The sequence below is a fragment of the Mixophyes fleayi genome, chromosome 10 (genome assembly GCF_038048845.1).
Source record: "Mixophyes fleayi isolate aMixFle1 chromosome 10, aMixFle1.hap1, whole genome shotgun sequence".
Lineage (NCBI taxonomy): Eukaryota > Metazoa > Chordata > Amphibia > Anura > Limnodynastidae > Mixophyes > Mixophyes fleayi.
Genome location: NC_134411.1, coordinates 15,576,284 through 15,590,535, shown reverse-complemented (window position 1 = coordinate 15,590,535; position 14,252 = coordinate 15,576,284). Strand labels below are relative to the sequence as shown.

The 14,252-nt window shown below is 39.4% G+C and overlaps 1 protein-coding gene across 1 annotated transcript; it reads left to right on the top strand.

The window, feature by feature from the left end:
- The first annotated feature begins 2,225 nt into the window (after window positions 1–2,225).
- LOC142103782 (NAD-dependent protein deacetylase sirtuin-3-like) lies at window positions 2,226–12,008 on the top strand. Its single transcript, XM_075187983.1, has 8 exons — window positions 2,226–2,607; window positions 2,741–2,840; window positions 5,567–5,734; window positions 6,620–6,852; window positions 8,077–8,177; window positions 9,613–9,774; window positions 10,747–10,950; window positions 11,787–12,008. The coding sequence occupies exons 1-8, from the start codon at window positions 2,529–2,531 to the stop codon at window positions 11,805–11,807; spliced, it is 1,068 nt and encodes a 355-aa protein (XP_075044084.1). The 5' UTR covers window positions 2,226–2,528; the 3' UTR covers window positions 11,808–12,008.
- The last annotated feature ends 2,244 nt before the right edge of the window (window positions 12,009–14,252 follow it).

Here is a 14,252-nt window from a genome sequence, read left to right as displayed (position 1 = left end):
TCAGTACTGGGACCCTCAGATGCAGACAGAAATTGATGGTAGGTCCCAAAATTTCAAATATCAGAATTAATGTAATCCAGTGTAAACAGGAAGCCCAAATATGAAAAAGTGATATACTGCTCTATTTGGTTCCAGGTTCTCTCAGGAGCAGGGTCCTTCCTACCCTTTGTTTTCATGTCTACATTTATTTTGTGACATAGTGGGACAATGGCAGAGCTGAGGCAAGAGGAGTGAGTGTGGCAAAAAGAGGATACTGTGACAGCAGTGAGGTAATACCACTGTAAGTACATATGGGTTTAGGGTAGGCTTTATTAAAGAGGTGGGTTTTCAGAGAGCATTTGAAGGGTAGGGAATTTCATAAATGGGGAGCAGCACAAGAGAAGTTTTGTAGGTGGGAGAGGTGGTTATCCTTGAAGAGGCGAGAAGCAGGTCAGAGGCAGATTGAAGAGGGCATGAGGAAGAGTATTTTGAGATGAGATTTGCAAGGTATGAATGGTTGGTGTTGTTGAAGGCTTTGTCAGTGAGGGTGAGTAATTTGATTCTGGAGGATATGGGAATCCAGTGTAGGAATTTGGAGAGTGGTTCAGAGTATGTGGGGCAGTACAAGAGATGATTATTGCTGTAGTATTTGGGATCATCATCATCATCTATTTAGATTGAAGTTGGGATGTATGAGTAAGGGGAATAGATAGGAAAACGTTGCAGTAGTTGAGGCTGGTGATGATGAGAGTTTTGGTTGCATCATGTGAAAGGGCTTTTTGTAGCAATATTTTGAAGATGAAGGTGACAAGACTGTGATGAGTTTATCAGATGGCAGAGTCAGTATATGGTTAACACCAAGTTAGTGGACTTGGGAAACTGAGGAAATTGTGGTGTTGTTGACGGTGAAATGTGATGGTGGTCATTCTGGGAGGACGATGGACGATGACAATGCCTGTTTTGGTCATGTTGAGCTTTAGGTAGTGTTTGGATATCCATGTGGACATAGCAGAAATACAGTTGGTTACAGGAGATAGTAGAGAAGGGGGAGGACAGGGAAGCTGAGGTAGATTAGGGCCTGATGTAGAGTGAGTACTACGCCAGTTTGCATGGCATGAATGGTCTCTGCGCATGCTCACAAGCATGCCGCACACATGTCCAGTAATGCTGGCACCTACTTCCTACACCTTACGCTTGGATAAGTGGTAACGGGGAGGGAAGAGGCGTTCTCACGTAGCTTGAGTACAGTAAGGGAACGTTCACACAAATGCGGCTCTTGCTGAGCTGCAGATGCACCTATCATTTGCAGTTGTCTGAGGGCTGGTGCAATTATCTGTGCTGATTTATGAATGAAGTACATTTTATCAATGTACTTCATTACATCTAAACTGCACATGGGGTTTAGCCACTTATACCCAATCAGAGCAGCATTCTCACACTCTGACCAATCAGACCGAAGTCGCTCCGTTTGGTTAGAATGACAGGCTCTGTAAGGAGCAGTTTTCTCATTGGCAATGTGTTATTTTTTAACCCTTTGGATTGCAATCCTGCAAAGAAGAAGAGGACCTCCCTGAATGCCCCCTCCCCACCAAGAAAGCGCTAAAAGTTCTGTTCCATCTAGTTGTCATGCCTTCTCCCAGAAAGGAGGTATGAAGAGAAGTGTGATCTTACTCTGTTATCACATATTAAGGTGGAGTATTTTAAAAAAGTAATGGCCTTATAACTAAGTTGAGTAAACATGTCACAATGGATTGCATTGTCACAACATCTGCCTAGACAATGCAGTGCATGACATGGTTTTCTCTTTTACTGCCCAGCAGCAAGTTGTCACTGGGAATTATTTTCAGCTGTTGGCTCATAATACCACAAGACACGCACAAAACATGATATAGTTGCAGTCAGCGGTATAAAACTGCAAAATGAAACCACACTATAAGAAAACTGATATTTGTATGAATGTTGGGCACAATACCTATAGTTTCTTTTGCACTTGGCTTTCTATTTAATCTGCTCCTAATCCCATGCCCTCTGTTATTTACGAATAAATATCCACCATGAGCCTTCACATGCCTCTCTAGGGAAATAGAAAACACCTATATGTGTGATTTTTAATAATCTGCAAGATGCTTTTCTTTCCAGTAACACAGGGGTTAATAATGAGAGACAGCAGAGTGCATCTGTCCTGAAGTCAAGGTTATGGTTAACAGCAGGATATATAGCTGAGACTAGGCTGCCTGGGAGCCTATTGGTGTATCTGAGGGGGAGGGACAGCAATGCTGCCACATGACAGCCCTTCTTAGACAACAATACTTTATACACAGCACATAGCTTGCAATAACATGCTTGTATTATGGTTATAGATCAGAATTAATCCCATACATAGTTACCCAGCAGCCACTGCATATAGCACCATACACATATAATACTTGCATTTTGATAATAGTACAGAAGTACATAGATACCATTATGCACACTCTTGAAGGAGAGCTGTAGAGAGACATTCTGCAGTACAGCCTGGCTATAGAGTATACACTGGGCAGAATAGATAGATGGTCATGCTATATGCTTCCTGTCCATCCTCTTTAAGGAAAATGACTCTGGTGTCTGCACTCTCACAGCTCTTGTCAGGTAACACAAACGTCTGTCTTTTATTCACAGTATATATGTCCTTTCCTATCTGTGACCGAGACCAGCCTTGCAGCACTTTCTTTACTGTCTGTACTCCCAAGCCTGGGTCCCAACCTTTACCTCTTTCATTCAGTGAGAAGTATTCATGTAAGCCCATTTCAGCTGCTGCCTGGTACTGGTAGAAATGGATTATCACTAGTGTCCAGTTGCATTAAAAATGGACCACATCAAAGGTAAGCAATCAATACATATAGTTCAGTAGACAAGTTGTTTTGTTTAATAGGATATATGCCCATGTGCATTTGTTTATACAAACAGTGGCTATAAAAAGTATTCACTTCTTAGTTATTTGTCTTTCATAGAATCAAAATGGTTTTTTTTCAGAACTTCTTAAATACTCTGGAATTTTAAATTAAATAAAAACATTTTTTTTTTTACTTAAGTTAAACAGACAATAACTGATTACATAAATATTCTATCCTCTTGTTGTAATGCTTGATAGAAACACCTTAAAGAATTCACTAGTCTAAATCCCTAATTTAATGATAATGGAATACAGAATGGATGAAAATTAACAGAGCTATGACTGGTTAAACTAATATTTAACATGGGACGATTTCATTAGTTCAGAATATATTAAGTGGGGGATTTACGCAGGGGCTAGCTGGCAGGCTTTAGCCCGGGGGGCAAGCACCCAGTACTGGCCCATAAGTAATGGCCCACCCTTAAAGGGTGGTTTTCAGTACAATATATATCAATATAAAAAGAGGCTATTATAGTGATGCTTAATCCAGCGATACTTTATTATTATACATCTTAAATAATGAAAATAAATAAAGCAACAAAAACAAACTTTACTTTATATTGCATTTTATTTTATATGTTCCTTCTTCCAAGAGCACTTTTTTTTTCTTTTCTTTTGTTTACATAACTGGCTGATTATAATGGGATTTAGCAAAATGCAAAAAGCCTGTTTGCTTTAAGAACCTGATGTTTTTGCCAGCAAAAAGGCTTGTTTGTTCTTCGCCCGATATACTAATAGGGTAATTATTTGTTTTAGGGTTAACCTAAAACAATATTAGAGGTGGTACTGGGAGGAGGAGTAGAGCACTATGTGTCAATCTGACACCCTGGCCCAGAGCTGGATTAAGGCTCTTGGGGGCCTGGGGTACTTTAGACATGGGGGTCCCTATGATGTACATGGTTATAATTTTAGACAAATACACAGGCAATACTGTGTGCACTACTGTTAGGTACACGCAGCTCTGTCTTCATGAGTAGTACAGTGTAAAGCGGGACATACCTCCAACTGTCCTTGCAAGTCAGACCAAATCCTGACTAAGCGAGACAGTCACCCGAATTCGGGACTGTCCCACCAGATTCAGGACAGTTGGCGGACTGTGCTGCTCTCTCCTACCTGTTCTTGTCACTTTCACCACTTGTGAGTGCTTGTGTCTTTAGATCAGTTGCTGCTTGTCTGGATCCTAGAATGTTGGATGCCCTATTTGGTAAAAAAAAAAAAAAAAATGGGTACATGAAATTTAGAAAACTCCAGTCCGGCCAAGTGTTAAATCAGTAGCACCCACGTTTTATAATTAGGCCTTCCTCCAGCATTAAAATAATGATATTCACATTTGCTAAATAGCTCTATTTCCCTCCAACCAGCGCTGACATTAAATTGATAGCAAACGCATTTAATAAATAGACCTATTTCCCTTCAGCCAGCCCCAACAATAAATGAATAGTATTCCCATTTCATATATAAACTTATTTCCCTCCCTCCAAACAGCTCCAGCAATAAATTAAATAGCATTTACGTTTTAATAAATATATAACCTTTTCCCACAATCATCCCCAGCATTAAATAATTTATATTCACATTTAATAAATAGCCCTCCTACCCAAAGTTAGCCCCATATTCAATTAATAGCCGCAAACCATCCCAGCATTAAATAAAGGTCCTGTCACCTCACCTTAAATTAATAGGCCCCACGATTAAATGAAATAGCCACATCAATAAATTAAATTGCCCCACTATCACCCCATAAATAAAATAGCACCCATTAAATAATCAGCCCCCACCTGCACTGGACCATTAAATAGCTTACCTCCCACACTATATTAAGAACCCCCCCCCCCATTTCCCTCACACATTATATTAACATACCCCCCCAGTGTCTGTGCACAAAATAATGAGTACGGAAATGTCCATATGCAGGACCCCGCACATTTTACACTTGTGACTCCTTCTGCTTAGAGAAGCAAGACAGGCCGAGTACAGTGTTGTGTCTTTTATCCGTTCCCTGATTGTTGCTTTTCAGTAACCTTTTCTCAGATTTCCTTTGAGTGCTCTTCATGATGAAGCTCTCTTTTGGAAATGCACAAAACCGACCGTGGGACCTCTCACAGACAGGTGTATTTATTTCTAAATCCATTGAAATGCTTTGTACGCTGGTGGACATCCATCAATTCTGAAGACAACTTATTGTACCAGGCTTATATATAATTCTTGTGTTTCTGTTGTTGTATTTGTAATTAATAAAAATCTTGAAAACAATTTTTGAACATTTCACAGTATTGTGGTAAGTGGTAAAAATTGACAGAAACATTTTTTTATTCTATGATGTAAGAAAATAAAATGTCAAAAGCAGTGAATACTTTTTACATCCGTTATAGACGAGTCCCATCCAGTTAACACCTTTATACCACAGCTAAGGGAAGTTGCTAAGGGGTATATTTACTAAACGGCGGGTGTGAAAAAGTGGAGATGTTGCCTATAGCAACCAATCATATTCTAGCTATCATTTATTTAGTGTATTCTACAAAATGAAAGCTAGAATCTTATTGGTTGCTATAGGCAACATCTCCACTTCTGTGAGAACACATTTCTTATACATTGTGTGAAATAATGATTTGTTGTAAAACTAATCATTTAATCTGCACTTCTCTCTCGTCACAGTTGGGTGCGAACTCATAGCAGCATCTTCTCCCACAGAGGAAGTGATAGGAAGGTCAATGGTCTGTCCCTGGCTGATGTGGCGGACAGGATAAAGGAGGGCTTGTACCGCCGTATTTTAGTGATGGTGGGCGCTGGTATCAGCACAGACAGTGGAATCCCAGATTTCAGGTGAATAATAACACTAAATTATAACCCTTTTCATTTTCTATGGATTTCATTTTTCAAAATGTAAAGAGCCACTAAATCTGAAAAAAAAATCTTCCAATATACTATTCACAAATATATATCTAAAACTTCCTGTACCATGACCAAATTTTAGATAACTGAAACGGTGTATATAATGGTTGGCTAGCTAAAGGCATGCTTTGATCGGCTTTGATATGTTTTCTGCACTACCCTTTAATAACCTCCTTTAGGACCAGAGAGATGGTGAGCCTGATTCATTAAGGAAAATAAAGCAAAAAAAATAAATAGTAAATTTGCACCTTGGAAAAACCATGTTGCATTGGAGGGGGAGCTCAATTTAAAATATGATGGCAGATTTATAAAGCATGTCCTAGATCAACTTTAAATTTCAGGGTAAAATTAAAGCTATCAAGTATTAGTGTGCTAGATGAAAAGCAGCCAGTATTTGTGCAACTTAATACACTAATTTCCACCCCTTGCATTGTAACATGATTTTGTCCAGGAGAAAAATTACTAATTTTTTTTTTTACTTACTTTCCTTAATGAATCAGGCCCAGTGTGTAAAAATAAAATTTGTATATTTGTCCACAAACAGTTTTATTTTAAATCTTTTCAGTTGTGATGTATTCTTGGCACTAATATAAATATTATACTGTGTGTGGGGTATTGACTGAAAGGGATGCTGTGTAAATGACCATCCTCCTATTGGAGATGCTAGTTTGAATTTACAATATACTGCATTTAGATGTAGTTTCCATATAACAATCACACGTGAATATTATATTCTATAACTAATTGTTCACTTTATCCTACACCCCCTTTCCTAATATATTTCATTGTGTGTGTTTCCCGACTATCTTGCTGCAGGTCTCCTACTAGTGGCCTATACAGCAAACTGCAGGAATATTCCCTGCCATACCCTGAAGCCATATTCGATCTAAGCTACTTCTTGCGGGAGCCCCGTCCCTTCTTGCGTCTTTCTCAAGAGCTGCTACCTGGTCGTCACCACCCCAATCCAGCACATTTCTTTCTGCGCCTCCTAAACGACAAAAGGGTTCTGTTACGCCTCTACACACAGAACATTGATGGCCTGGAGAGAGGTGAGGGTGCAATTACAAGTCAACTAATAGAACGGTTCTCAAGCACATTTTCGAGGGGAAATAGTGACCCGAGGGAGTCCCTTTGGATCTGAAGCTATCATACAGATTAACTGGAGGACTGGACATCCATCTAACCTGTATTTTTGTGAAGCTGTGATTGGTGAATGTTCTTTGACGTCATTACATCACACAGCCAGAAAAGAGATGCTAATGCGAGCCCCTGTATTTTAGCCGCAGGAATATAGACCAAATCAACCTAATTTGCCATAGCAGGCAGTGCAAGTGCCTAGTTCCTGTCATACAAGACTGACGTAGGGTCTAATTAATTAAGAAAAGTAAGGCAAGAAAAGGAGTAAATTTTCTCTGGGATAAACCATGTTACAATGCAAGGGGTGCAAACTAGTTTATTATTTTGCACATAAGTTAAATACTGGCTGTTTTTTCATCTAGCACACAAATACTTGATAGCTTTATTTTTGTACTGAACTTTAAAGTTGATCTAGGACATGCCGTACCCCAACTATAAATCTGCCATCACATTTTAAATTTACCTCACCCTCCAATGCAACATGGTTTTGCCAAGGTACAAAGGTACTCCTTTTTTTGGGGTTTACTTTCCTTAATGAATCAGACCTCTAATGTTTTTAGCATGCTTCTGTTATCATTATTAGTTTTTGCCCCATTGGAACACATGGAAATCCACACAAACATGGAAAGAGCATACAAACTCCACACATTGCTCATGTGACAGGAACAAGCTCCCAAGGATAAACTTCTCAGGAGCAAGAATTGCCCTTGTGGCATTAGGTATAGAAGGGGTGCTGCCTGAGACATGGGGGTATATTTACTAAACTGCGGTTCTGAAAAAGTGGAGATGTTGTCTATAACAACCAATCCGATTCTAGTTATCATTTAATTATTGCATTCTACAAAATGACAGCTAGAATCTGATTGGTTGCTATAGGCAACATCTCCACTTTTTCAAACCGCAGTTTAATAAATATACCCGATAATGTTAGAACACTTTTAAGCACTGCGGATCAGTGTGCTGACCTATCAATATACAGTCGCTAGTAAGAAGTGCCATTTTCTGATTAATAGATAGTCATTGCTTATTTGTTATTATAAAATTGAATTTTCCAAAATGTGAGTTTTAAAAAAAGGATATTTTGAAGAATAAGGAAGAAATCTTGCACACAGTCTATCTCAGATCTTGTATTTCAGCGGCCGGTATCCCAGTTGAAAAATTGGTGGAAGCTCATGGTTCATTTTCAACAGCTACGTGCACCATGTGTCTTAAAGATTACCCAGGAAAGACCTTCCGCGTGAGTAATAATATGTGTCTTCTGGTGCACCCTATATAATGTGGTGTAGAAATATCTTGCGGTAGAAATAATTTTTCATTGGATGTTGGTGACTACAGGTCTGGCTCTGGCGTTTGTTCATATTGTTAATGTGATTGTTATTGTAGACCAGCAGGCTGTGATTATCTGGCTTATCCAGTGACACATAATGGAAATCTGAAGATTCAGCTTTATTTACAAACAATTGCTTTGACTCTTATGTGGACTTACGTGGTTAAGAATTAATTGAATTCCCAAGTCAGGGGCATTTAGGCAGATCTTATGCCTTAAGCTGGGTACACACTACAGAAATTTCAACCAACTTTTTATCCCGAGCGATTTTACATGCGACCGATGGTCCGATCGCTCGGTCCATGGACTGCTTACACACTAGCCTTGTTTAGGACGATAAAGGGAAGAGCGGACGTCCCGTTAGCGACTTTTTACAGCCATGTTGTCGTGAGCAATGACTGTAATTTCGTACTCACTGTTGTGGATCGGTCGGAAGTTTATACACACTACACAGCGGAAACGAGATTGGAACGAAAATATTAAACGGTACGACCAACCAAATGAGGCGACAATCGTCCATTTGGGCAGACTTTCGACCATCGTGTCACTGCACACACTGACCCGACTTTTGAACGAGCGGTCGTATGTCAGCTGATTTAACCGATTATTGGTTGAAAACTGTGTAGTGTGTACCTAGCTTTAGAGCCTTGATAGACCTAGGTGTACTACACTCCTCATCATGAATAAATAAAAATGAATAGCTAGTGAAATAAATTGCATTAAAGAAACAGAATAATCATCATCATCACCATTTATTTATATAGCGCCACTGATTCCGCAGCGCTGTACAGAGAACTCACTCACATCAGCCCCTGCCCCATTTGAGCTTACAGTGTAAATTCCCTAACACACACACACAGACAGAGAGAGAGAGAGACTCGGGTCAATTTTGATAGCAGCCAATTAACCTACCAGTATGTTTTTGGAGTGTGGGAGGAAACCGGAGCACCCGGAAGAAACCCACGCAAATACGGGAGAACATTCAAACTCCACACAGATAATTCCATGGTCGGGAATTGAACTCATGAGCCCAGTGCTGTGAGGCAGAAGTGCTAACCTCTAAGCCACCGTGCTGCCCATAAGAATAAGAGTAATTGTACCATCCAGATGGTCAATATTAACAAATATGGGCCTTTCCAGGGACAAATCTTTATAACCTGGTACTGTCTCTGGAAATTAGGGACAACAATGTGAAGCACACCCTCTAACACTATAATACCTGATCCTGCTGTTGTCCTACTGTATAACAATGTACCTGATATGAGGTAACCTAATGATATGTATGTGAAAGGAATACCATGCAAAAACCTAAAATGTGCTCCTCTGTTCCCTGATATTTTCCCAGGATGCTGTGCTGGAGTCACAAGTCCCTCGCTGCTCATCCTGTGGAGGGCTCATCAAACCCGACATTGTATTTTTTGGAGAGCAACTACCTCCTCGCTTCTTCTTACACCTGACTGATTTCCCCAGGGCAGATCTGCTGATAGTCATGGGCACCTCACTAGAGGTCAGACAGACAGTAGGACTGTGACCAATGGGAAAGGGACAGGGGGACGAGCAGATACCACCACGAAATCACAGCAGCAAAAATGTCTGTCACTGTGTAAATCAAGACAACATAAATGTAGAGGGATCAGTTTAATAATAAGTGATAGAATTAGAGGCCAATGTCACATGGGGTTTCTATCAAAGTATAATATAGGTTTGGACTCTATTACCTGGAATGCTGGGGGTAAGGGTTTTCCATTGTTTGAAACATCATGTCTAAAATATATTAGATAACATTTAATGGGATGACATTTTCTCAGTACATTACCCCATACATTTCATATCCAAATCTGTCACATGAATAATGGCACACATTTGTCATGCAGCTAATTCACATTGAAACCAACATTAATGTTTTTGCTTCACTTTGGTATCAATAGTATGTACCTGACAACGAGCCTGGTTCATTAAGGAAAGTTAAACAAAGATAAGTAAGTAAGGCAAAACCATGTTGCATTGGAGGGGGAGGTAAATTTAAAATGTGATGACAGAATTATATTTGGGGTAGGGCATGTCCTAGATCAGCTTTAAATTTCAGTGCACAAATAAGCTATCAAGTATTTGTGTGCTACATGATAAAATAGCCAGTATTTTTCTTATGTGCAAAATAATAAACTAATTTGCACCCCTTGCATTGTAACATGGTTTTGTCCAGAAAACGTGAGTAAGAAAACTTACTAATTTTTTTGTTTAAATTTCCTTAATGAATCAGGCCCAACAATCCTGATCGGAAAAATTGGGGCACATAATTCTAGGTCCAAACCACTTTTCCGATCCACCCAAACGACAAGGATTATGGGTGAGGTCACAGACTGTCCAGGGAAATTCAGAACTGTTGGCATGTCTAATATTTATGTTTTTATATGATCAATAGAGAGCTATAGCAAAAAGCCCTCATTATATGATCTGAGACATCTGTCTGTTTTGTCAGGTGGAACCTTTTGCAAGTTTGGTCTATACAGTTGGTGGCTCTACACCACGTGTCCTTATCAATCGAGACCCCGTAGGACCATTCCTGATCAACTCAGATGGGCTCAGTGTGGTGGAGCTAGGAGAGGTCACTAGTGGAGTGAAGCGCTTTGTACAGCTACTGGGATGGGAGCGTGAGTTGGAAGAACTAGAGAAAAGTGGCATGGTGAGAGAAAGACAAGAAAAACAAGACGTACCATAGTAAACATATAGAGCCTGATTCATGTTCGGACGTAAGTCCGTTATGCATGCTGTACCTTGTGACAATAGCTCTGCGCACGCTCAGAAACGGACCTTACGCCAGTGAATGCAATTACATGCAATGCATGTCCAAATGCAAATTAGACTTACGGCTGCCTACGACTTGAAGTGGGGAACGGGGAGGGCAAGGGGCGGATGAACGTAGGGCGATTATTAGCCGTACTTTTTGCTCCAGGACAGGTGTAAGTGCTGACCGATAGTCATGACTGTCATGGCATAGTCTTTGTATTAAATACTACACATATGTGTGCCACTACCATGATATGTACAGTACGCATTAAGAACATCCTGATTTATGTATTTACTGTTAAAAAAAATATATTTATTTTTACAAATATTTGTTGTTAATGATTATAGTATTAAGACTTGTTCATTTCTTTTATAAAATAAGTTTTTGATGTTTTCTGATGGGACTTAATATTGCACATAGATAGAGTGCAGGATATGCCAAACCTGTCCACATATGGCAAGCAACGTTTAGGCAGAGCATACTTATACATTTCCATTTGAATGTGGGTATATTAAGATCCGCTTGGGTTTGAGTACGGTCGGAAATGCGCTCAAGTTCCGTGCTCATTGTTTTAAACGCAAGTTGCAAGTTACTTCCGAAGATGATTCAGACCTATATTGTATAACACTTGTGTGCTATACATCAGAATCACTATTACAATGCATGTCATCACCATGCACATACAGTATAAGGGGTGATCACGCATTCTAAAATGTGTTCTCTCTTTACAGAATACGGACAGTCATTTATGACTCGGGAGTGAGTCCGAGGCATCCCGCTGGGGACAAGATACTGTACTGTGTATTGTATATATGATAGTAGAAAGTTAAAGTGATACTGTACATTAATACAGTGACTACTTGGTAGATACTGTACATTTTATCTGAGTTGTTGTATCTTTAAAAAATAAAATGCACTTTTCCAATTAATAACTGAGCAATAAAATATCAACTGAGCTTCTTATTATTTCCATGTCTCCCTCTTATTTATATAATGACGATGGCATAATTTTTTTCCGGCCCTTGGTGGCTATCCAGACTAATTCAGGTGTTGCTTCCACCTGGCTCTCTGAATGTAACAACCTAGAGGATTGTAAACCTGAGTGAGTCTTGAGGCAGATAACACAAGAAAACTTATGTACAGGCCATAACATTCTTCAATAACCTCCCTCGAGCCTGATCCAGATTCAAAATTCTTTAGGATGTTAAGCCTAGGGGGGATACAAAGAGCCAAGAACACTAGTGGTAAATATATTATGAATGCATGGTTCATACACTACAGTTGTGCTACTTGGGGTAAATAAGTAACATTACAAATGCCCTTTAAACACACCCAGGGTTTTTGTCTGTTTTGCACCTGTCCCTTTTTGGAAAGCATTTTACTTGCTCAGGATCAGGGGGTCTATTTACTAAACTGCAGGTTTGAAAAAGTGGAGATGTTGCCTATAGCAACCAATCAGATTCTAGCTTTCATTTTATTTAGTAAATTCTACAAAATGATAGCTAGAATATGACTGGTTGCTATAGGCAACATCTCCACTTTTTCAAACCCGCAGTTTAGTAAATATACCCCCAGGTCTTACTCCATATTCCCCAATGATAAAATGATTTATAAGTTCTGCTGCCTTGTAAATGAAATACAGGGCCTAACGTGGCCTTATCACCCACACTTGCGGGCAGTCGAGTAAGATCAAACTGAAGACTCCCGATTAGAGTACACTATGTTCAATATTTAATTTATTTTTGGAACGTGCATCTGAATACACACCAATAGCAGACGCACTGCAATCTGAACAGCCATGAATCTCATAGGAATAATAGTGTTATATTATTTGTCCTATTTAGATATGATCTTCGTGTATCTCATATGTGCATAGCTTGCTTGAATTGAATGCTGTAAGAGAATCCAGACTACTTTCTTTGCAAATTCATTGACAAATATCAAGTGGACCCTGCATCAGACAGGAACATGTGTTGGAGCAGTATTCCAAGTAATTCTGTTTTTTCATGTAGCACACAAATATTTGATAGCTTATTTGTACACTGAAATTTAAAGTTGATATTTGTGTGCTACATGAAAAAACAGTATATAACTTATGTGCAAAACAGAATACTAATTTGCACCCCTTGCATTGTAACATGGTTTTGTCCAGGAGACTGAAATAAGAAGTTTCTTCAGTTAAGATCCTTAATGAATCAGGCCCAATGACTTGAATGTTTTTTTTTATATTTTTAGAAAGTTGGAATAATCCTTTAAAGGACCAGGAAACCTTCCAAAATGACTGTGTTTTAACACTTGTGTCACAATACATATACTCCTGCCTCCTTTTTCCTCCATCATGCAGTGCTTTAGTGGAAAGTCCTAAAGAGGTAACTTTGTTACCCCATGGAAACAGGGGGCTGGACAGAAGGTGAAGGCAGGGCACATTATCCTACATTGCAGGACTCCTCTGTTGGATTGCTGCAGTGTTTAGTGACAGCTACACACTAAATGCAGATTTTTGTTATGCAACTCTTATTAAACACAACTGAAGATTAATGGGCAAAAATGGCCAACATTTATGAACACTGCATGCAGGGCTATCTTAACAACATTATGGACCCCCGGGCAAAGCAGGGCACCGGGGTCCCTATATATATATATATATATATATATATATATATATATAGATGTATAGAGATACAGATATAGATATATAGAGATAGAGATAGATAGATGTACTTGCTCAGTGACCCTTGAAGGTTTTTTTTGCAGGATTATTTATTCTAATTAAGAGCCCTGCCTATGGGGCCCCCTTGCCCGTGGGGCCCCTGGCACCTGCCCATCGTGCCCAATGGAAAAGATGGCCCTGACTGCATGGGTCTGACCTGGCATACTACAAGCAACAGTTTATTGGGCTGTTTGATACTTGCCAATAAATATTGTGCTGCATTATAACCCATAGGCTGTGCTTCTTTTTTCCCACCAAGGTACAGGGAATTAAAATTTCCTGTGTGCTCTTCAGTATAGATATTACGCTCCATTTAGCGCCATTGTTTAAAACAACTAATTTTCAGATCTATATTACAAATGCCCCTTTATGTGTCTATTGTGTTAAGGAAGAACTTCTTTCTTAAAATGACAATCTGCTGCAGAGTTTAAGATAACGTGCTGGACCTACTTAGTGAGCTCTGATGGATATTAGGAATCATGTTTGA

Bases quoted from the DNA above. Each gene is read 5' to 3' on its own strand.
- LOC142103782 (XM_075187983.1), top strand. From the start codon at position 2,529: ATGGTCATGCTATATGCTTCCTGTCCATCCTCTTTAAGGAAAATGACT. The intron at 6,853-8,076 runs GTGAGGGTGCAA...CTTGTATTTCAG, and splicing joins CATTGATGGCCTGGAGAGAG to CGGCCGGTATCCCAGTTGAA. The intron at 8,178-9,612 runs GTGAGTAATAAT...ATATTTTCCCAG, and splicing joins ACCCAGGAAAGACCTTCCGC to GATGCTGTGCTGGAGTCACA.